Below are 24,633 nucleotides of genomic sequence, written 5' to 3' on the forward strand. Positions count from 1 at the left end.
AGCAAAAACTCTTTACTATAATAACTAACCAGGAAGAAAAGAAAGTAGATTTACTCCAATATGGCTGGATAAAAATGTGTCACATTATTGACATAACTGAAAGAGACACACATTTTAGCACTAATTTCAGGATTTACCATATCATGGTTTTCAAATCAACAATCTGAGAGTAATCCAAGTGTACATCTTCTGAATGATCACAAAGATTTATCCATTTAATTTACCCACTGATTTACCAACTGTTTATAGAACAGATCCTATTTTGGGTACAGTTACATTGTTAGATGCCAAGTATTGGCCGAAGGTAACCAGCATTACATACCTTCCCTTGTGTAGTTCTCCTGAAGTTCATAATTACATGCCATTATAAACCTTTATGAACATGATTCAAAACCTCCAGCAAAGTTCTCACACAGACATAGAATGATATGAAAGTATGTAAATAAAAAACTCACTTACTCACTCACTCCAAAGACATACCAAATCAATTCCAGACCTTCAGAGCTCCCTTTCGTTGAAGATGTTTTGTAAATCCAGCCAGGATCCTCCCCTTGTATTTGTGGTTACTGTCTGAGTCGCAGTATGAGTGAATGTTATAGAGTGGCTTACAACTGACAATAAACATATCAGGTGTAACATTATCTCCACCAACACCAGCATTACAATCGAGTATGGCATGTTGATACAGGACTCTACATAGATAGCATAACTCCCATATCAACAGTACACATAGTCCAGGTGACATTCAAGTTTACTGTTTATCATGAGTATACTTCAAAATATGTATTGCTTCATATCAATTTTTACAACTGAAAATGGTTAAGGATGTCTGGATTATTTCATATGACTATAGTTGATCAGTAATGTTCATGTTTATTGTGTAGTACAAAAGTTGATCAGTAATGTTCATGTTTATTGTGTAGTACAAAAGTTGATCAGTAATGTTCATGTTTATTGTGTAGTACAAAAGTTGATCAGTAATGTTCATGTTTATTGTGTAGTACAAAAGTTGATCAGTAATGTTCATGTTTATTGTGTAGTACAAAAGTTGATCAGTAATGTTCATGTTTATTGTGTAGTACAAAAGTTGATCAGTAATGTTCATGTTTATTGTGTAGTACAAAAGTTGATCAGTAATGTTCATGTTTATTGTGTAGTACAAAAGTTGATCAGTAATGTTCATGTTTATTGTTTATTGTGTAGTACAAAAGTTGATCAGTAATGTTCATGTTTATTGTGTAGTACAAGATATGTTCTGCTGTATGTTTATTATGTACAAATCAAAGAGGGTTAATTATCACCCAGATCTTTCATATGGCTATAGCTAATCAGTAATATTGATGTTTCTTGTTTATCAAGTGTATTGTGCAAGATATGTATTGCCTGTTTATGTTAATGATAGACAACTGAAAAATGGGTTAAGAATTATTCTTTTCTTTCAGATGACAATAATATAAAATTTCAGTACAAAAGACAACTGAGACTTGACTATCCTAAGAACCAAATTCCCCTTGGTGTAAAGGGAGAAATAGCTGGGAAAATCAGAAATACATGAGTGAAGAAACAGGAAATACCCAATTCTTTCATACACTAAGGTTAATTAGTGATGGGGTGACATGTGATTGGCTCAATATCCTTCACTGAGATTACTCAGGGTTTACATGACATGACCTACTGTGTTGAAATTAGCAGATTGTGATAGGTATCATATTGAGGTAGACAATCGGATGTCAACGAGATTACACTTAAACTGTGTGACAGAGTACACAATGTTTGTGACTTGCAAGTCACAATCAAAACACTTTTCAAAATATTATGTTGGGTATTGTTTGAATAATCCCAAAACACCAGTTGCGTGCTTTCTTTTTTGCATCAGTTTACATGCGTAATCACATTCTCTGCTAAGGTATAAGGAATGCATAGAATATACATTGATAGTGAAGAACAATCTATGACTTTGGTTATCTAGCAGTGGAAATGTGTCTCATAGTGAGTGGGGGCGGTGGGGTAGCCTAGTGGTTAAAGCGTTCGCTCGTCAAGCCGAAGACCCAGGTTCAATTCCCCACATGGGTACAATGTGTGAAGCCCATTTCTGGTGTTCCCCGCCGTGATATTGCTGGAATATTGCTAAAAAGCGGCGTAAAACCATACTCACTCACTCACTCACTCATAGTGAGTGACAGAAATCAAAACTGTCCAAGTACGGTAGATATTTCAGAGAAGCTGATGTGAATATTGTGGTGTGACTGAAGTGGCTATTTATGAGAAACTCATATGAATATTTCAGAAAAAAATATGAAATATCTTGGAGAAACTATTTTGGATAATTTAGGGAAATTGATAAAGGTATCTTGGAGAAACTGTTACAGATCATTTATATTTTATAGAAATTTATAATGACATCTTGGAGAAACTTATGGATATTTTGGAAAATTGGGTAATGATATCTTGAAGAAATTTATGGATATTTTAGAGAAATAGATAACGAGTTCTTGGAGAAACTGATAGTGATACTTCCAATATCTTAAGACATTACATTACTTACTCAGAAACATGCTTTGAAAATGTAAGAAATATACATGGGAAATAATACGGATATTTCACAAGGAATTGATGATGTATGCTGAAAGTTTTATTTTCCCTCTGCATTGTCAAGCATCAGTATTCCTCCAATATTTCATTCAATGCTGACATCACTATGCAGCTATGTAATGACATAGCATTTCTAGAATGTTGCAACATATAACTGTCACTCACAAATGTCCGAAATGACATTTTCTGTACTTGTCAGATCAAAAGACAACATCTTTGCACACAGTGCATGATGGATAATACCAGTGTAGGCTCACTAATTATATAAACATCAGGTATTATCACTACAGTATGTTACCAGGGTATTACGAAACATGCAAATGTGTGTCCAGTACGCACAGATGTAGAGAATGGACACAGAAAAAAAAATTCACTGCATCCTGAGAGTGAAACAATATCAATACACGGTGTCATTTAGAATGTCAATATGCATCATATGTGGGATTACACTTTCTCAGTAAAATACAGATTCTAGTAATTTTGTTAGGATGAGTCCCATCTGGCATTTGAACCCACACTCTCAAAGCACACAAAGTCAGCGATCTGACCGACTCAGTATTGTTCGGGAACATAAGCTTCTTCATCTCCAGTGTGTGCGCGTGTGTGTGTGCGTGCGTGTGTGTGTGTGTGTGTGCAAAAGAGGAGAGAGAGAGAGAGAGAGAGAGAGTGTGTGTGTGTGTGTGTGTGTGTGTGTGTGTGTGTGTGTGTGTGTGTGTGTGTGTGTGTGCATGGGTGCCTGTACATAACCACTAACCCAGGGATTGATAATGTGAGCAACAGTCCATGCCACTGGTATATGTTGACACTCCATCTATCATGTCATCAAGCCATTCAGTCACCTCTTGTGACCAGTACAGGTTCCTTATTAGTCTGTCTCACGGTACCTGAACCACGTTATATTCCCTACTGCCTAGCCCTCCCTACAATGTAGTCTGTCTCACAGTCCCTGAACCACATTATTTTCCCTACTGCCAAGCCCTCCCTACAATGTAATCTGTCTCACAGTCCCTGAACCACGTTATTTTCCCTACTGCCAAGCCCTCCCTACAATGTAATCTGTCTCACAGTCCCTGAACCACGGTTTTTTTTCCCCTACTGCCAAGCCCTACTGCCAAGCCCTCTCCCTACAATGTAGTCTGTCTCACAGTCCCTGAACCACATTATTTTCCCTACTGCCAAGCTCTCCCTACAATGTAGTCTGTCTCACAGTCCCTGAACCACATTATTTTCCCTACTGCCAAGCCCTCCCTACAATGTAGTCTGTCTCACAGTCCCTGAACCACATTATTTTCCCTACTGCCAAGCCCTCCCTACAATGTAGTCTGTCTCACAGTCCCTGAACCACATTATTTTCCCTACTGCCAAGCCCTCCCTACAATGTAGTCTGTCTCACAGTCCTGAACCACATTATTTTCCCTACTGCCAAGCTCTCTCTGCAGTGCTAAAGCCCTAAATAAAGCAAGTCTAGATTTCCTCAGGTTCTGAATCTCTGGTCTCCCTAGGGCTCCTTTTCAATTTAAATGGCCTTGTTTGTTACTATCAAAATTATATATATTCAGAGACTAAGCATTAGTCTAGTTCCTTATGACCTCTCAAACTAAGCATCCCTACTTAATAACAGAACCATCAGATAATATTCCAAAATTAAACTGTGTTTATCTTCATATACAGAAACTGTAGTCAATACAGGACTATCCCACACCAATCCCATCAAAGAAGCAGGCAGTGACCTCAGCATCCCCCATTAGCTTCTGCGACAACCCTCCAAATGTGTGATAAAGCTTATACTGACCTTTGATGCTACAATGCAATATAGCCCTGCAGTGATTCAATGTTAAAACAATGTTAAACACATGGGTCACTTCCTGTGACATGTTGCTGGTCTTAAACAACAAAGCTATTTATCAGACATATGCAAGGACTTGACTTTGAAGTTGGACCTATCATCAAAACATTCTTACTGGTGTCACTTTAAGAATACTCTCAATATGACCTGAGATTTAGTCTCTGAAATACAAGCTTTTCTTACTATATTTTGGCTAAATTACGTTTTAATATTAGAAAAGGAACCAGAGATATTTTTTAATAGAGTCTAGGCTTGCCAAAGTATTGTAAACTTGGGAGTTCCTGGATAATGCTGTTTAGGTCTAGACTAGACTAGTGCCAGACAAAACGTTATTCTTAGAATTTAGACATTTATGTCCTCTGACTGTTCTGTTCATTCATAAATCGAACATTTTTGCAAACAAAGTAATGAAATCATATGTATTAACTCCAGAGGAAATGCTCTCTTTTAAACAAATAAGATTAAATCAAAAACATCTTTCTTTACTTAGATGAATTTACTTGAATTACACAAATATGAAAAAAACATCTCAAATAAATAAACAATCAGCACTTGAAGTACAAACTTAAGGCAGAAATATTTCCCTGAGGGTATTCTTTGGTTTGCACACAATGGATTTTCTTGTTCATTCCAGAAAGAGTCTAAGATTGTTCTTACCAGATAATTTATTTTAGCAATTAATGATTCACAAACCGGACAAAGAACTGAAATGCGATCTTAATAACTCAAATAAAGATTTTGTTTTCAAATTCCAAGCTTGTTAAACCTCAGCTGTAAACAATGGAACAATTCAGTTCAGCTAGTTAGAAGTTGTCGTATGGAAACATTTACGAATAAAACCCTTCGAACCATTGCCATATGTTCTGATATTGCGGCAATGTTGGAAAAATGTCACTACGGAAAGACTCAAGTGCACATGCCCCTGGAATGCTGCAGTAGGGGGCATTTCAAGCATGCAATTAACACTTGGCAGGGAATTTTGGTCCAATTCCCATATTGTGCCTGCTCGGAATTCTCTTTCATATGGGATCTTGAACTTTGGAACAAAGCATTAGTATTTCTGTGTTCTTGGTCCTTTTGATAGTGCATTTGAAACAACATTGGAATAAAATACAGCCAGCAGATATGAGAAATATTTGGGGTTTGTTTATAATTGTGAAAGATGAAAACTATAGCCAGTGTAAATGCATGTATTTTTTTAATTGAAGGCACACAATGAATATTTTATGTAAACAATGGGAATGAAGGAATCATGCATTATTGAATAATACTTCCATGGCAAGTGGATAATGAAGTTTAAATGAGTCCTCTCCATCTAATTTTAAACTGTTTAAAACATATGAAAGTTTAAGCATAAAGAATCTCAAGTAAGGTAAGGAACTGTGCAATTTCAGTGTAGGTAAAGAATAGATCCATGTGTGAAACTGATGCTTTTATCTGTGTAATAACGCTAATCAATAACAATCAGTGACAAGCTGATAAACATCATTATATTTCATCTTGAAGTTAAAGAAAGTAGTTTTAACAACTTGAATCCAATTTGCTTGGACTGACAAGTTATCCCCTTTGGGTCACACGTCTTCCACAGATGATCAGAGACAATTCTTCCAACCAGTAGATTTATTGTTTCACATGATGCACTGATCCTGGTTACCAACAAATGTGAGTAATATGGAAACACAAAATGAAGCTGCAATAAATGTTTCATGTTTCAATAAGGTTCTGAGCAATACATGACTACGGTTGGAAATACACGTACATGGCCTATGCTGCAAGGGACACAACTCTGGGTAGTCTTTGTATACATTGTATTTCTGTTCTACCCAGGATCTAGACAGCAACATGTAGACATTGGCATAGAGACCATGCAATACTTTTCTAAACAATGCTTTGGAAGCAAGGCTAGAGCATCCTTTAATGAGTACATGTATGCAGTGTAAGATACTAAACAAAGTCCTACTACATCATTGTTTCTAAGCATTCTCCTTATGTTTATTTGCTAACATAAGGAAAGATTACCATTAAGCCACAGAAATAATGTTATATTGCTAAAATATGTATATCTACAAAGTTAAACAATATACAAGCAATCACAATGGCAGTCTAGCCGTACCGGATGATTTTGGAACTGAGTTGGAATCATTTTTTATATTTCTAGAGTCTGGGAGTAAAATAATAACTGTGACAATAACCCATAATTTTTGTTCTTGATTTTGAAAAATTAATTGAGACAGTGTTCCTTGAAAATGTGGTTGAAATATATATTCACAGCTGGAAATTGGCAATATTTCAGTACACACAGTTTATGAGAACCTACCTTCCTTTCAATATGAGATGTCATGGTTTCATGCATTTTGAGAAAACATTTTCATCTTCAAATTATTATCAAATATTAAAATACAGATAAAGAAGTACAAACCATATTCTTCATTTTTTAACTCGACATGTCCATTTCAGGATGAAACTGTAGTATGTACAGGTACAGGTATGTGCTTCTTACGTAGGATCTGAGGAAGTGTTACACTCCCCTGGGCCATATCTGTCATAATCCTTGATAGAGGAGAGGGAGGGTCCGAACGCCCTCCAGCACCTGTGATGCCCTGTAGCCTGTGGGTGGGGTCTGGTGGTGGGGTGGGGGATATCATGCTATATACACCAGCAGATAGGGATAAGTATGTCGGTAATTGTGTGGGCATGTGAACTAGATGACCCTTGGGACATTTATTGAGACTTGAGGTCCTGAGAGTACTGGTATCTCCACTTTATTGGGTCACATAAATTATTCCTTTTCAGAACATTCTCAGAATTTCAAACTCATGTGCGGTAATGTTAGGAATCTTTTTCTGAAGGACAATCAATCAAAAAGATTAAATTACATTATACAAAATTCAATTTAGCAGTTTTACAGTTAATCATCTAAGACTTTTAATACATGCATTTAAATGACTTACAATTGCTCCGAGGCACATGTTAGGAGTTGATATTGCTCCTAGGCACATATTACAGAGTTTAAAGATGGAAAGTCAGCAGCTATCCTGCCTACATGATAGACTGGCGGCATAAATATGTCTGAAGAATACATTTTCATGAGGCACATAATACCATTATACAAAATAAAACAGGGTCGAGAATTCATTCATACTTGTATTCATTTAAAGTTTTGAGATTAATAATTGTGGAAATTTATTTGCTAGTGCCACATTTAGCGTAAATTGACTTTGTGATGTTTTGATTTGCTTGATGTCTGTTTATCATTAGGCTTATGCTAATGTAATCCCAATGTCCTTCTGGATAATGAAGTTTTATCTTAAATCCACCCCATTTATATTAAACTGACTGAGTTTGGTTTTACGCCGCTTTTAGCAATATTCCAGCAATATCACGGTGGGGGACACCAGAAATGGGCTTCACACATTGTGCCCATGTGGGGATTCAACCGGGTCTTTATCTTTAACCATTAGGCTACCCCACCGCCCCCCATTTATATTAAAAATAACAACACCAGGAGCAAAGTTTTGAAAGACATTATAAGGTTTGTCAGTACAGATTATTGTGATGTTTAGTGACAAGTTGAGTCTAACAGGGATAACTCAAATCATTCAAGATCGTTGTAGATACATAGCAACATGTGTGAGTGCTGTTTGTACCGGAGCAGTGGGGTAGTGGTTAAAGTGTTTGGTCATCACCATGAAGACCTGGGTTTGAATCCCTACATGGGTACAATGTGGCCATCTGGTGTCCCCAAACATACCATTGCTGGAATATTGCCAAAAGCAATGAAAAATATACTCACTCACTCACTCACTCACTCACTCATCCACCACTTTTTCTAAACAGAGAGTTTATCCTTTACACCAAGGAGATGGTCCTTGAGCCAAGAATGATTCCCTGGTGTAACCTCAAGGCTTTATGATACACCTTGTGATACAATATGTATCTCCATAACATGATACACAATGTGATACACGACCTCTGTTGTGAAAGGAATTCAATTCCAAGGATGAAAGAAGAAATGGTCAAACCATAGCAAATCTAATAGTGAGTCAGTGAGTAAGGTTTTATGCATTTTTAAGCAATGTTACAGCAATACCATAGCATGGGACACCAGAGATGGGCATCACACATTGTACTCATGTTGGGAATCAAACCCCATGATGTTTGGCATGAGCCAGCTTTAACCACTACTACCACTGGGACCTGGGCATCACACATTGTACTCATGCATGATGAGCAAGCTTTAACAAGATCCAAGGATCCAGGTAGGTAGTTAAGTTAATTTGAAACATACAGAAGACCTACCGTCCAATACTCCAGTATCATGGTCCAACATGATCCAACAAACCTTCAGACCTGGGCCTAGATTTTTGAAGCTCTCTTAGCTAAGATAGTCGTAAGTTAATGTTAAGGTATGGCACTTACGACTATCTTACCGCTAAGAGAGCTTCAAAAATCTAGGCCCTGGTTACACTATAATCTGCAGACTTTGCCAGTAATACTCACCAGAGACTGCTGCAGATGAGTTTGTCCCTCCATCTTGGTGAGATGCTCTGGGATGTTCCTCTTGAATAATCAACTAGGCTACACTGGCCGGTCTCTACACTGGCATCTCACTCCCTGCACAACAAGACAACACACTTAATCTATGACATGTTAATATAATGCAGCAGAATGTGGTATGGCAATTATACCACATGAATAATGCACGACAATTTGTCAACATTCTTAAAGAGGAGCTGTCACAGGTAGAGTAACATTCCATGCTGTCTTGCACAACAGATGATGATGGCAGCTTTACTGGAACGTGAGCAAAAGCATAGGAAATTAATTAACTCCTCAAATTATCTCTGTGGATCTGTGTAATTGTCCTCATCCTGACTATGGTTTTATTCAGTGCACAACCAGCCATAGACTAACGCTTAGTATCTGAATATATAATTTTGATTGTAACAAATAAACCCATTTAAATGGAAAAGGAGCCCCAGAGAGACCAGAGATTCTGAACCTGGGGACATCTAGACTTGCTTCATTTAGGGCTTTAGCATTGCAGGGAGGGCTTGGCAGTAGGGAAAATAATGTGGTTCAGGGACTGTGAGACAGACTAAACCAGCCACAGAACTGTAGTCCTCTAATGACATAGATTTAGTCAGTGTATCACCTGTGTGACTTATTACAGTTGAGGATCTCCCATCAATCCAATACAATCTTGGTACACAGTAGACCCCACTGAATTAATTTCTAAAATTTAAATTTATTTAGGAATTTGTCTGTCTTTGCTGTGAGCCCTGGTCATATCAGGATCTGTTTCTGATTACAGAGCAAGTCTCAGGTGTTCAAACAAAGATTTTATGTGTGCTTCATGATCCTGTTCATACTGTACCAGAACATATCATAATATCCAGCTTAATATGATGCAACTGAATTTAACTGGACCTGGATTTTTGGTTTAATGAGCTGCAACTTCAACCACTTGGCTACAGTTCTGTCCTTAACATTTTACAAAATACAGAAGAGGAGGAAAAGTACATCATAATTAGAGACCACAGTCTTACTATTGAAGAATGGTAAACCATGGTATTATTTACGACGTGGTGTACCCTGGTATATTGACCATGGTATGTCAGGTTTGAATTCTGCCATGGTAGGTGATGTTTCATTTTTCAATGGTAAACCAGACTGCCATGGTCTGTGTGTAATAGTTCACTATTGTCATTTTATGTCAGCGGAGCAGTTCTGAAGCAACATATCTGTGACTCTTTCCACATAGCAACCTTTACTAAGGTTAACCTTAACGCCTATTCTTTAACATTGCACTAAGGTTACCTTAGTGACTTACGATCACCTTAGTGCTTTGTGAAAGGAGGCCCAGATTATCATCATCAGTTTTAGTGACTGCCCCCGAATGAACATCTAAATATATGGACCTTGGTTGGTATTTGCAGATACTCTTAATTTAATTTACTGATATACACCTGACTAGAGGGGTGAGTCAGGGAGATCCACTTTGGGGAATGTATATTGCCAATTCATCTGATCAAGTAGAGTAAGACTTTTTCAGTGTGACCCCTTTTGTCCCCAGCATACACAATAGTTCATTCAATGTTTATGTACATTAAGGACATAGTCAAACCAGGTGCAGCTTTATGGGTCATTAATATATGATGATTTGTAAAGTTTAAGTAGTGTAGGTCCTCTGCATTTGTTCATGGATGTCTGTGTTCTGTTCTTACACAGACATTTCACACAGGACATCACCCATACAGACATCTCATCCATGCCATCTCTCATCCAGGATGTCTCATAAAGGATATCTCACCCATGCCATCTCCCATACAGACAGCCATGTCTCATAAAGGATATCTCACCCATGCCATCTCCCATACAGACATCTCATCCATGCCATATCTCACCATGCCATCTCATAAAGGACATCTCACCAAGGACATCTCATCCATGCCATCTCTCATCCACAACATCTCCCATCCAGGCATTTCATCCACACCATCTCCAGTGTAGGAAAGATAGCCCGTCCCAACGTCCGAGACGGGTGAATTTTGTGGAGGATGGGTTAAAAAAATATCTAGTCCGTCCTCATGTCGGTCAATTTTAGCAAACCAATGACATATATATAATGATTATAACCTTTTTGAATATTTACTGCCGAAGGTGTTTTATTTATGTTTGGAGGACAGGCTAGATTTTGGCAGGACTGGTAAAAAATTTGACCTGCCAGTCCTGTGGACAGGCTAGATTTTCTACATCTTTCCTACACTGCCATCTCTCATCCAGGACATCTCATACAGACATCTCATCCAGGACATATCTCATACAGGATGTCTCATCCATGCCATCTCCCATACAGACATCTCATCCACACCTTCTCTCATCCACCACGTTTCATCCAGGCATTTCATCCACACCATCTCTCATCCAGGACATCTCATACAGACATCTCATCCAGGACATCTCATACAGACATCTCATCCAGGACATCTCATCCAGGACATCTCATACAGACATCTCATCCAGGACATATCTCATACAGGCATCTCACACTGGAAGTCTCATTCAGACATCTGCATCTACAAGGTCTCTCACCCAGGCCATCTCATCCAGGTCATATCTCATACAGGCATCTCACACTGGAAGTCTCATTCAGACATCTGCATCTACAAGGTCTCTCACCCAGGCCGTCTCATCCAGGTCATATCTCATACAGGCATCTCACACTGGAAGTCTCATTCAGACATCTGCATCTACAAGGTCTCTCACCCAGGCCGTCTCATCCAGGTCATATCTCATACAGACATCTCATCCATGACATCTCTCATCCAGGACTTCTCATAAAGGACATCTCATCCATGCCATCTCTCATCCACGACATCTCCCATACAGACATCTCATCCACGCCTTCTCTCATCCACCACGTCTCATCCAGGCATTTCATCCAAACCATCTCTCATCCAGGACATCTCATACAGACATCTCATCCAGGGTATGTCTCATTCAGGATATCTCTCATCCAAGACATCTCATCCAGGACATCTCTCATCCAGGTTATCTCATATAGACATCTCATGCAGGACAACACTTATGCAGCTATGTCATTGAAGACATCTTTCAATTTGATGAATGAGTATTTTGTCTTAACATAGCTGCCAGAGATATTTTACCTATTTTGAAATTAGCATGAAGAAGAATGAATTCTGAATTAAGTGGTATTCATTTGTGTGTGAGTTCATTATTATTATTATATTTTTACTTCAACAATCCAGAAACTTGTCAAACACTTCACTGTAATATCAAATATGAGTTCCTTTCACACTGAATCTCAGTCATTCTTCAGACCTATACAAACACTGCTATATATGTAAAATGAATTCCTTGCAGGTCAGGGAGAGTGAACAAATAGAAGATTTGTTTGGAAAAGATAAAACCTGTTGAGCAAGAGGAATTGAATTTCATTCAAGTCAATACTCAATTCATAAATCCATTGTTAAGAAATACAATCATTTTCTCTTTTTGATAATATATACCTATACCATATTATAATCAATAATATTATATCACAAACATTCCTTCCCAACACCCTTTAGAGGTCAGAAACAGGTTCTCTTAATTTTACTTTCACCCAAAAGATGGTATAGCTCCTAAAGCAACAGTGCCGCCTGAGACTGGATAATCACATCAAACATGCGTGTAATAAAAAACATGTTATCTTTATTATTATTATTATTAGATCCATATCACATGGACACCTGTTTTTACACCAAAAGTTTCACACTTCACATCAGTTGCAATAAAACTCATTTCCTGTGTCTTATATATGCATGAATGACACTGGAGATTCACATCAAAAGTGTTTGTTTGTCATAAAAACGCTGTTAATTGCATCAAAAATATCCTTTCTTACATATTTCTCACTCATTACACTTTACCCAAACATTCTTCCCAGACACCTGTTTGTCTTGCTAACTGTGGCATGCCTGATTTACTGCCCAGTTTGGTTGACACTATCTACACAACTGGGATGACCAGGCGGTCATATCTATGTACATAGGTAAACAAGCTGGCCTATTGTTCGCCACAGGTAATGTTCAGTCAACACTCGGGACTCAGAGTGCAGGGGAGTATTGGACCAAGTACCTGTATGATTGGTATGGGAAGTGGGAATTTCCGGTAAATCACTCTTTAGATATAATGAAATTCTCATACATGTAGATTGTATCATAAGCATGGCAAGCCAACTGCTTGATAAGAATTCAGTGCGACATGCTGGCACTTTAAACACTTGATAAAGAATGCATAACCAATCACTGACATAAATAGAAACAACTATTGATATTGCTACTAACTAACATGTGTAATATTCCAGAAAAATCCTTCATTTGTAATAAAATTATTGGGAAGGTACAGAGAAAATAACAAGATCGTAATCATCATTTTAATGTCACAAACCACTATAAAGGACTGAAGAAATAGAGAATTTCATAAATAAAACAACTGTATGTCTTTGACATTAAAATGACATTAAAATATTGTTAAAACAAGAAGTAACCATTGTGTGTAAAGACAAAAGTTACAATCCAGTTATCGTGTCTCTGTGAAGAATCATAGCTATCAACAATTTTTTGTGTGTTGATATTCCCTCTAGGGGGTATAATTAAAACATACTCAGGGATACAAAATCTGTTTTTATCCATAAAAGTAGGTAAAATGAATTCTGATATTTGCACCTGATCTGATAGGTGCAGCCATATGATGTCACTTTGCTTAACTGTAGACATCAATACAATATTTGTCTTTCAGTGTTTGAAGTGTTACAAATTGATAACATCATCATAATTTAAACAATATTGGATATCTTAAATGAAGTTTCCCAACACTGCTGAAATTTCTTAACATTTTCTTAATTCTTTCCTTAAAATAACACTATATAACATATAGCTTAACCAGCTTCTAAGCTCTCAAGTAAGAATATCTCTTTCTTTGTAAACAAAAACTGTCTCACACTCAATGGCCCTGGCAGTTAACTGTAATTCCTTGTAGATCATTGGCTACAAACTGAAACATTCAACCCTGACAATTTGAAATAGTAAATACATTCCTTCCTCCAGTACTCACAGAAATGACGTCTGCTCTGAATATCCCTCGAAAGTAGGCCATCTTTGTCCTCATACAGTCGATAACTATATGTTATCATAACAATGTTATCCATTGTAGTATTGCATAACACGTGATAACAAGCCAGATGATCTACACTATCAAGTCCATTCTTACAACTGTACAAGTTTTCTTTCATATGAAACAGAATACCTCAGTTCAAGAAGAACTCCCTTGTGAGAGCAAGTTTAATATAAAGTCTCCCTCATAGATTGAATCTGGCTTCAACAATTCCAGATTAACTTCTATTTACTGAATCTAATAAAGGATTACAGTGTGGCATTTTGCTTATTTTTTAAATATTAAGCTTCGATTGCACTTTATGACTCCAAATCAAGCATACCTTCTATGCCAACCTAATAATTACAGCAACAAAGCCCTTTCCCTATCGACAAGGCTATTGTACAACTCTGTATCGTGGGCATGTGTTTGTGAATCACTGTTACATAGTGTGGACACCAGGTGTTCATGAAGAAGGTGAGCAGGAGAGGTGAGTAATACACTCCTAGGGATCATGTTAGTGTGTTCCTTGGGGTTTACTAGTGTGGAAATATCCAAACGTGTGTGAAAATCAAGTAATCTAATAGACCCTGCCTTAGGTCATCCACTGCATAGCTCTGTGGTCAGAAGGTGCCTGGTCACAGTTAGATTTTGAGCAGATTGTTGATTTTGCAAGGGAATACATTATGGTTCTGATGCAAACTAAGTTCTTATCCTGGAGGTGGTTGGGTAGCCTACAGGGGCGGATACAGCTTTTTGAGAAAGGGGGTGCACACTATTGAGAAAAGGGAGGGTGCACACTTCATTTTCACCCGAGTTTCAATGGTCATTTAATAAACTTTCAGGACAAAAGGGGGGGTGCACACCCCTGACCACCCACCCCTCTCTGGATCCGCCTATGGCCTAGTGGTCAAAGCATTCACTCATCACTCCCAAGACATATATCACTGCATGTCATCTTAATGCATCAGGACAGTGGAGATGCAGACAACATTTACAGCTCAGTGAAATCAGTTAACATTGGCATGGTGTTGACAAACCATGAACATAACCATGGTGAACTGTTGGGTGGTACCTTAGACTTGCGTAAGTCTCTAAGGTAATAATTAATAGTTTAAAGGATAATTTCTAAAAAATAACATATCTCTCTAACAGACTGGCATCCTTATATAGTAGTAGAACTGCCCCCTTATCTAGACTTGCCTCTTTAAAGGATGGAATTACTATACATGCATGGGTTTAGCCTTCAGTGCAGCCTTGAAGCAAGGCTAGGTGGATCCAATAATCAAATTTTCTGGTGAGTCCAAGGGAAGCAACTCCGCAGAGCAAATTACAGAACCTAAGATGACTGGTCAAAGAAAACTGAAACTGATGGCACAAGAAAATAACAATTCTGAAGAAAAGTGAAAAATAAGACCTTTAATCACACTTCCCCATTTCTCAACCTCTCGGACAAAACTAAATCCGATATTTCACAACCATTTCATTGTGAGGCTTAGTTTTGTGAACAGTTAAAGCCCTATGATATGGTATGTCATGTAATTAACATGTAAAACTAGGTTGTGATAATCTTGATGCATGAGTGACACAGACACTAATGTAATATATGCATGAAGTCGTGGATGTAAGATTTCCATTGACCTACATACCTGTCATATCAGCCATCTCACATGCTGTGTATTGAGACCCAGCCTGCAACAACAGGCTATCCCTATATGCAAATAATGTCTCTCTTGCTCATATAAAAATTCTCGGGATTCATCTTGTCACCTTTGTGCTGCTTTGTTTTGGCACAGGACCTGCTCCTTATGAGTGGACACGCATTGTTGTCTGCCAGATTTTCCTTGTTTACATGAGAAAGTTATCAGGCTTCACTCCAAGTTTTTCCTCGTCAGCTCCATACAAATTGCCTTTTTGTGATACTCTTACATGCATAGCTGCAGAGAATCAAATACAGATTACATTTTGAAATTGGATCTGGTCTTGCTCTTGAATTTAAAAGGTGCAAGATAATTTCATGCATCATAATTTTTTAGTAGATTTTTCTATTTGAGAACACCTCACAAAATTTGAATTTGAATACACTTCATTGTTGTAGATATCAAGGCATAAAGTCATGTGACTTTTCTCTGTGTGGGTATAGTTTTATTGGTATAAAATATAATCAATCTTTCCATATCATCAAAACATAGAGAGCTGGAGTTGTGTTTAAAGGAGAATACTAACGTAATTTAATTTTTTTGATATTTGTGAAAAAACATCCTAAAAGTCAGCTTCCGTTACTAAACTTTCACAAAAAGCTTGTAAAATCCATTGTACCATTTACAAAAACGACAGAAACAACACGATTTGTATTACTGAAGCGCTTGGTCTTTGGCAATATGGCGGACTCTAGTCACATATGACGTCACGAGCAGAAAGGTCACGTGAGTTCCAGCAGAATATGCATAATGGCCGAAGCTCAGATAACAGAAACTGTTTTCGCGATTAAAACATAAATATTCATATTTTTTAATTAAAAATTTGGCTATATGTTTCTGATGACGTAATCTTTCACCCAGCAAATTATTGCAATTCTCTCGTATTCTCCTTTAAGTGAACGTTGTACTAACATCAATGTGTGTCAACTTATAGCATGGATGTGACAGATGTACCTAATAAGGCTTTCTTCATCTTATCCCTTCTTTCTATAAAATTTGATCATGAAATGTGGTTATATTAACCTGTTTCACATGGAGTTTTCAGTCTTTAGTATCGCACTGGAAAAGAACAGGTATGGCTACACGTAAAACGTTTGGTGTAAATGTTTTGCTGGTGCTAGAATACCTGCTAGACCAGGCCTATGATTAGGGTTGTGATTTCTCAAATTTACATAACACAGCATTATAGTTCACTAGCTGAAAGCTTTTCCAAAAGAACTACCGTGCCACAGGACTTAAAGCTAACTGCATAAAGGTAGGCTTCATGCTGGTCACACAATGCATATGTACATCCTTTGAACAACATAAATACTAGTATACAAGTTTGTGTGAAGTATGCTTCTTAGAAGATATGAAGGACCGCCAAATTCTTTTAATATAACCTTAATATTAAAAAAGTGCTCATGTCATGATAGAAGTGCTTTTGTAAGATGAAAGAATTGGGCGGTCCTTAACCTCTTTTGAGTGGTATAGTTTAAAGGGACCATGTTCTACTGTCTTATGTCCACATTCTGTGTCGTTAAGACAAATCTGTTCAGTACTGTATGTGAAACTGTATGTCTCTGTGTAATCATGAAGTCCCTGTGAGAGATTAACACACATCATTAAATGGAAGTAAACAGACAAATGAAGTGGACTTGAGTCAGACTTGCTTGATCAGCCATATTAATTGACCTTGACCTTGCTAGTTAAGCCATAAAGATATATACTGTTGTAACAATGTTTACACACTGGCTCTATTGTTTGATACAGGTGATTATAGCATTAAAGCAACTTTTGAACAATAGACCTTGCATGTGTTAACTACATATTTGTATTTGTGTGGGTGTTAAACCACATGACACATACAAGTTTATCTTCTGCTCTGTCCGTTTGTAAAAGGTTCATGATAAGGCTGCCAATGTGATGTTAAATATTAACTCACTAGCTCACTGCAAAACCTTAACCTAACCCACTGTAACCTTGACCTTGAGTTTCAACTTAGATGAACGCTTGAGTACAGTTATGCACACTGTAATTCCCAGTGTTCAACTTTGCACAAACTCTGTTCATCTGACTTAAAATGTTTGGATTTGGCTAGTTATTATTACTAGCACTGGTGAAGAATTTAGTTTAGTTTTGGGAATTGTTTATCATCACACATTGACAAGTGGTAGAAGATAATAAAAATAATCTGCTACAAATTTGCAAATGGTAGCCATGTTGTTTCTTAATTACAAAAGTTATAACCAAATAGTTACTTAAGGTTGTAATAGCTTTCACCTAGAGTATAATTTAATATGTTTGACTGAATGTAGGGAAGCTGGGCACCTCTGCATTGGAACACCAGAAACTGGCTTCAGACATCTTTTCCTTGTAGGAAATTGAACCCAGGCCTTCAGCTTGATAAGCTGACACTTTAACCTCTAGGCTATCCCATCACCCTTCCTTACTAAACTGATGTGTGGGTTTAGTATTTGGTAATATCATGTGAGTGAGTGAGTGAGTGAGTGAGTGAGTGAGTGAGTGAGTTATACACCACACTCAGCAATATTACAGCTATATGGTGGCGGTCTGTATATAACCAAGTCTGGACCAGACAATCCAGTGATCAACAGCATGAGCATCGATCTACGTAATTGGGATACGATGACGTGTCAATCAAGTCAGCAAGCCTGACCACCCAATCCTGTTAGTCGCCTCTTACGACCAGGCCATGGGTTAGAGAAGATCAATTCTGACCCAGATTTTCATGGGTCGGTAATATCATGTGCTTTTAGCTGTAGAAACATGGGTAGAATGTGCACCTTTTAGCAGAAGGTCATGTTTGTGTTGACTAGCTATCACACCTGAGTGCCAACAGGAACGCAGTCACCAGTATTGGAAACAAGACCCTCTGTCTACACATCCAGACTGACTTTTTTAACAAAGAGAGCCCTCTTCATGTCACGCAGATCTCAAATAGTTTGGTATCCTTTCTTAACTCTGCGACATTGCTGAGAGACTCTGTGACTATTGTTTTACGTCCCTGTAAACAACATCAAGTCCTATTATAGTTGAGGACACTGAGTCGGGGCTTCACACATCCAACGAACAGCAGGAATTAACCCAGATGCCAACGGTTGCATCACAAGGCTGCTTCACAACCCAGTACAGTATCAGTGTGGCTTGTCATTTAGTTGGATAAATTGTTACATGCAGTTTCAAACACCTGTTTAACTGGAGGAATTTGTAATTGAGAAATCTGATGATGAGAAAGCAGTTGTTTTACTTCGGTAGTCAACGTATTTGATCTCTCGAATGAAACCATGTAATTTTACAATAATTCAGCAAAAAATGATATATTGTTGCATTAGTTCTACCTGCTGAAAATGCACATTCTTAATGAATTCCTGGCTCAGAAATCATCTCAAGTTCAATATCATCATCAGAATGATTTAGATGAGGCATAGTACATCATAAGGCTTGAAATGTTTCGTGAGAATGGTCATGTTACCCGAATATGTTCTGTTTCGTTTCACAATTTGTTTTATAATTAAATATCTAAATAAAAGCAGCAAAACATTCCATTACTATTAGAAATATCAGCTGAAAACAAGACTCCATTTTGCGACTGTGTCATATGTACATGAATCACTATTATACAGTGAAGACACCAGGTGTTCATGAAGTAGACAGCATATCCTGCTCCACTGGTGTCACCATCATAAACACATGCAAAGGTAAAATGAGTGAGTGAGTGAGTTTAGTATTACGCCACACACAGCAATATTCCAGCTATATGGTGGCGGTCTGTAAATAATCGAGTCTGGACCAGACAATCCAGTGATCAACAGCATGAGCATCAATCTACGCAATTGGGAACCGACGACATGTGTCAACCAAGCCAGTAAGCCTGACCACCCAATCCTGTTAGTTGCCTCTTATGACAGGCATGGGTTACTGAAGACCAATTCTAACCTGGACCTTCACGGGTCTGCAAAGGTAAAACAAGTGTTCATTATGAAAGGAAATAAATTAACTTTGATCATCTTCAATGTGTATATGCATGTAAGTATACACAAGTTCATATTATTGTAACTACAGTGAAAGCTTCAGGTGTTAATCTAGACCTGCTCAAACACTGATATTCTGCCCAAAATCTGCATTAATTAAAATTTTCCCATTTTCTCAGAATTTATAAAGTGAGTGAGTTTAGTTTTATGCCACTTTGAGCAAAATTCCAGCAATATAATCAGAAATAGGCTTCACACATTGTACCCATGTGGACAGTCGAACCCGGGTCTTCAGTGTGACAAGCGAATGCTTTAACAATGAGGCTACCCCACCGCCCTTGAATTTATAAAGGTAGAAATATAAAAACGAATAAAACTTTGAAAATATCATGTTTGTTAAGACTGAACTGCCAAAGACACCTGGTTTGACATCCTACACAAATTCCTGAGTTATAATGCTAGGTGTGATATAAATACCATGTGAAACCATTCAACAGGAGCTCAACGGGAACTCCACAGGAACTCCCTATACTCCTGATTGTATATCTACTAAAATGCACTTCATGTCATCACGTGACTTCTGAAGTGGAAGCGTCACATCTCTTCACTGAAAGGAATGCAGCCTATACAATTAAGGTATAGAAGTCAGGTTGTGCATTGACTGCAGCCACAATGACATGTCTTGGAGGGTAGTGTGTGTTCCACGGCCTGTAACATACTGTGTGTAGGTGTAGGTGTGTAGTGTGTGCTACACGGCCTGTAACACACTGTGTGTAGTTGAGGACGCATGTCTCCACGGTGTGCCAATCCTCCCTATCACCCACAGCATCTCCTTCTGTCCACCCTCCCTGGAGACATCAAACAACCTTGACACGTTCTGTTGACACACACAGCTTGAATGAAACAAACGTCAAGTATAAGCAACCTGTCTTTTCTACTCCATTGGGACCCCAGACCTAACTTGTGTGTTTAGTTGTAGAAAAATCTTTAAGTTTTTACAGTTGTCTTGTGTATACATAGGGTGGTATAGTGGTACACTTGGGAAGGACTGGCTGGCATTCACATTGAACAAATCTATGAAGAAGCTAAAAATATCGATTTGACAAGTATTCTGTTGTAATTAACAACATAAAATTTGTGCTTAGTATTCCTCTGTCTAAACTTTTAGTATGAGTATGGACATTCTATGACGATTTCAAAGAATGTCCTTGTGAGGCTGAGGCTGTGTGATAACTCGCTGCACTTAACAGGCTGCATGAGTTGAATACTCCCCAGGGAGTTGAGTTGTTTGAAAGAATGTCGGAAAAAACCCATCTGTTGATCAAGGGAACACTCAAGTGCCTTGAGCATGTACTAGTTGCGTGGATATGTGCGCTGAATAACTATCCTATCATCATCATCATCATATGACTCTTACTGAAAATATTTTTATTAAGATTACAACATTAAATGTTAAAGTAAATCCTGCAAAACGTTTGAGTTTTGATGCATCAATGACAAAAATGTTGTTCAATGCAATTTGGTATTTTCATGATATTCAGGTAAAAAGTTGACTTGCCTTTGAATGTGTTTGTGATGTGTGCCACTGAGGTGGCTTTCGTGAACACCTGGTACCATCACTTTTTTATATTGATTCATAAACATTGGATCATAATACAGTTGGAATCATACAATCAACAATGTAGACTCACATTTAGTCTCTGAATATATATAATTCTGATAGTAACAAAAAAAACAGTTTATATCAAATAGGAGCCCCAGTGAGATGGGAGATTCAGACTATCGACTATGCTTTTAGCAGAGTTTTCTTGAGACAATTAAAATGGTTCGGTTACTTTTATCAAAATTGTAATGATGGCAATGACGGTTATGATAATTTCATTCTTAGTTCCCTTACAATTACTGTCAAATTAACAGTGTTCAGTAATATTTTCACATATGATCTTTTTTAATATAAACAGTGAGTATCTGGGAAAAAGGGGTCAGCACCTTCAATTACGATGATGGTCACTTACAAGAGCCACACCAATGATCTCTTTGTCCTAAGTTGATTACACAGTTTCCCACTGAAGGGAAGAGCACCTTCAAAGTTATCATGACGTAACATTCTTGACTGAAAGATTGTCACCATAAATCAGACTTGTTTCTTGAATAATTCTTGAAATATTTATCATTGTTTAACCTCAAACAAGTAAAATTATATTATTTGACATTAAAGGCCTTTAATGGTTGACTTCTTCCATATTTATGAGATATTTCAGGAAGGATTATATTTCAGGGAAAGAAACAAGTGGTTACAAATGACATGTTGCCATTAAGAAAATCACAGTCAGTACAATGATACAAATAAAATAAAAATATGACACAATGTTTTACCCAAATTTGAAGAGAACTGTTAGTTTTTATAAGATTCCATAATCTTGGACTTGAAAAACATCTATGGACACAGTAATACAATGATTTGCAAGGTTTTAAAACATGCATACTTGTCCAAAATAAATATTTGGTATTGTCATCATCAACAATAAGAGACAAAAATATATTGCAATAAATAACTTAAGGACATATGCAACAGAAACTGCTATTCATCAATCTTATATTTCACATCATATACAAACTGTGCCATATCTAGAGGCTATTGCCAAAAATGCTTTAAACAGGAACAGGTGAGGTGAGGTTGAATGGGTTTTAAAGTCATGTTCCAGATTTTTGCACTTAGAGTGAGTGAGTTTGGTTTTACACCACTTTTAGCAATAATACACCAAGACTGACTGACTGAGTTTGGTTTTATGCCGCTTTTAGCAATATTCCAGCAACATCACGGAGGGGGACACCAGAAATGGGCTTCACACATTGTACCCATGTGGGGATTCGAACCCGGGTCTTCGGCGTGACGAGCCAACGCTTTAACCATTAGGCTACCCCACCGCCCCTAATACACCAAGAACCAGGCAGGGTAACAAGTAATATCTTTTGGTAAGACTTAGCCAGAAACTGAACCACCAACCTTCAGTATCTGGGCAGATTCTTTATCTTGTGTACCACAGTAGTGGTGTAGACAGGAACGGTCTCTAGTTGACTGACACAGGTAACATGCAATAAGGTCCAAAACTACAGCAACAAAACTAACATTCGTTTTCTTAGACCGGTTTCCAGAGAATTGGGCACCATTCAAGAACAATAACGACAAACCACTTCCCACATTCTCTTGAAAAAGTTTTGTGTCTAAAAATTGTCAGTACTTTTTCCCCATTTGGCAAAACTATCGTATTCCATGAAAAATAGAATTCTATTTTATAACTGAAGAAAGAGAACAATAAACATTAACTCTAAATCTGGTTCATTTCAAAGTCGAGACAGATTATGACCGGCAATAGAAGAAACACTGTTGGCTCACTTGCTAACGGGCCATGACAAACCTCTCGTTTAACACAGGTCTCAATTATACACTAATATCATCAACCAAGGATGAAAAATAGAAACATCTTAACGACACTAAATCCAGACACATTGTTTGAAACATCCTAGCAAAAAAGATTTTGTTCAAGAAAAGCTTGTAAATGAAGGGATGAGAAAACAAATTTTTTGCTTCTTTCACAAAAATCCATAAACCGACAATGCTGTATTTTGCCAATGTTGGCACAGAGGATACTGCGACAATTACAGAGATGAGCAGCATCTTTATTCTACTGATGCAGGGGCTGATCCTGTCAAACACTGACTGTGAGACAAGGATTACTGTGTTTACTATCTGCGATCTTCACACCTTTACCCCCTCACAAAACTTGGAACAAACACTGCATATTAACATTATAAACAGAACTGGCATAGCTATGCCAGGAAAAACTCATGTTAAGGCAATGACAAATTTATTAAAAGATTTTTCTGTTACTTAGAAGAGAATGGATGGGTTTGTTTTTCCTTTTCATCTTTTCTAATTTCATCAACAGAAGACAAAGATCTTACAACTACCAAGGAGTCGCCATGATTTATTAAATACTTTAATTAGAAATGTTTAGTGTATTCTAATGCAGTTACATGTTGGATTTGGAGGGTCAAGCAGTTCGCATCTCTGGAAAATGTGGGTCTGTTTTGTGCACTCATTTATGACATACTTTTTATCCTTTGTATAACAAATGATTGTGGGCTATGTTATAACAAAGAGAATGGAACTTATTGAGTTGAATATTTTCTGCTATGTAAACCATTATGATGACATTATATAATTGATTCTTAGCCAGGAATTCACTGGGCATTCTGAATGTGCATTCATAGAAATTCTACATCACCTGTAACATGGTTGAAGTCAGAGAAAGCACTTGAATATCCTTTTAAAACTCTGGGATTCTAGACCTGGAATCAACAGATTGTTATGATTTTTCCATTATGGAATAACTATGTTCGATTACACATCAAACTGACAGTAAATAATTATAAACATACCTCAAAGTGAGTGAGTGAGTCTGGTTTTATGCTGAGTTTAGCAATATTCCAGCAATATCATGACAGGGCACACTGGAAATTGGCTGCACACATTGCACACATGGGGAATTAAACCAATTGTAATACAAATCAATAATATTGATTTGAATCTGTGATCGTTTGTTAAACAACTTTTATGCTAAAATGAATAAAATTCTGAGATTCAAATGTTCAATTGGCAAGGTAAAATTATGAGGATTCGAAGTCTTAATTTCACTTTATTTGATTTCCTTTTTTGTTTAAAGTGAAATCCATAGGTATGTTTTCACTGCAAACAGACTATAAACCCTAACGCATTCTCAATTGAGAGTTTGTAACTAGACTGATATTGAACCAATACCTGTTCAAACTTGATATTGAGAGTTATTTTCAATATATT

The 24,633-nt window shown here is 37.4% G+C and overlaps 1 protein-coding gene across 2 annotated transcripts in view; it reads right to left on the reverse strand.

Annotated features, from left to right (window-relative positions):
- Positions 1-24,633, reverse strand: part of LOC124282410 — a 52,284-nt gene that overhangs the window by 20,578 nt on the left and 7,073 nt on the right. Inside the window, exons 1-2 of one of the 2 annotated variants that reach the window (XM_046718393.1) lie at positions 14,060-14,144; positions 8,939-9,052 (exon numbers count right to left, since the gene is read on the reverse strand). In XM_046718393.1, the coding sequence (XP_046574349.1) occupies positions 8,939-8,971 (33 nt within the window). In that variant the 5' untranslated portion in view covers positions 8,972-9,052; positions 14,060-14,144. Of the gene's footprint in view, positions 1-8,938; positions 9,053-14,059; positions 14,145-24,633 lie in introns of those variants that run through there. The other variant, XM_046718392.1, reaches the window with a different exon arrangement.

The sequence above is a fragment of the Haliotis rubra genome, unplaced genomic scaffold (genome assembly GCF_003918875.1).
Source record: "Haliotis rubra isolate DU_JTF1 unplaced genomic scaffold, ASM391887v1 Scf3, whole genome shotgun sequence".
NCBI lineage: Eukaryota > Metazoa > Mollusca > Gastropoda > Lepetellida > Haliotidae > Haliotis > Haliotis rubra.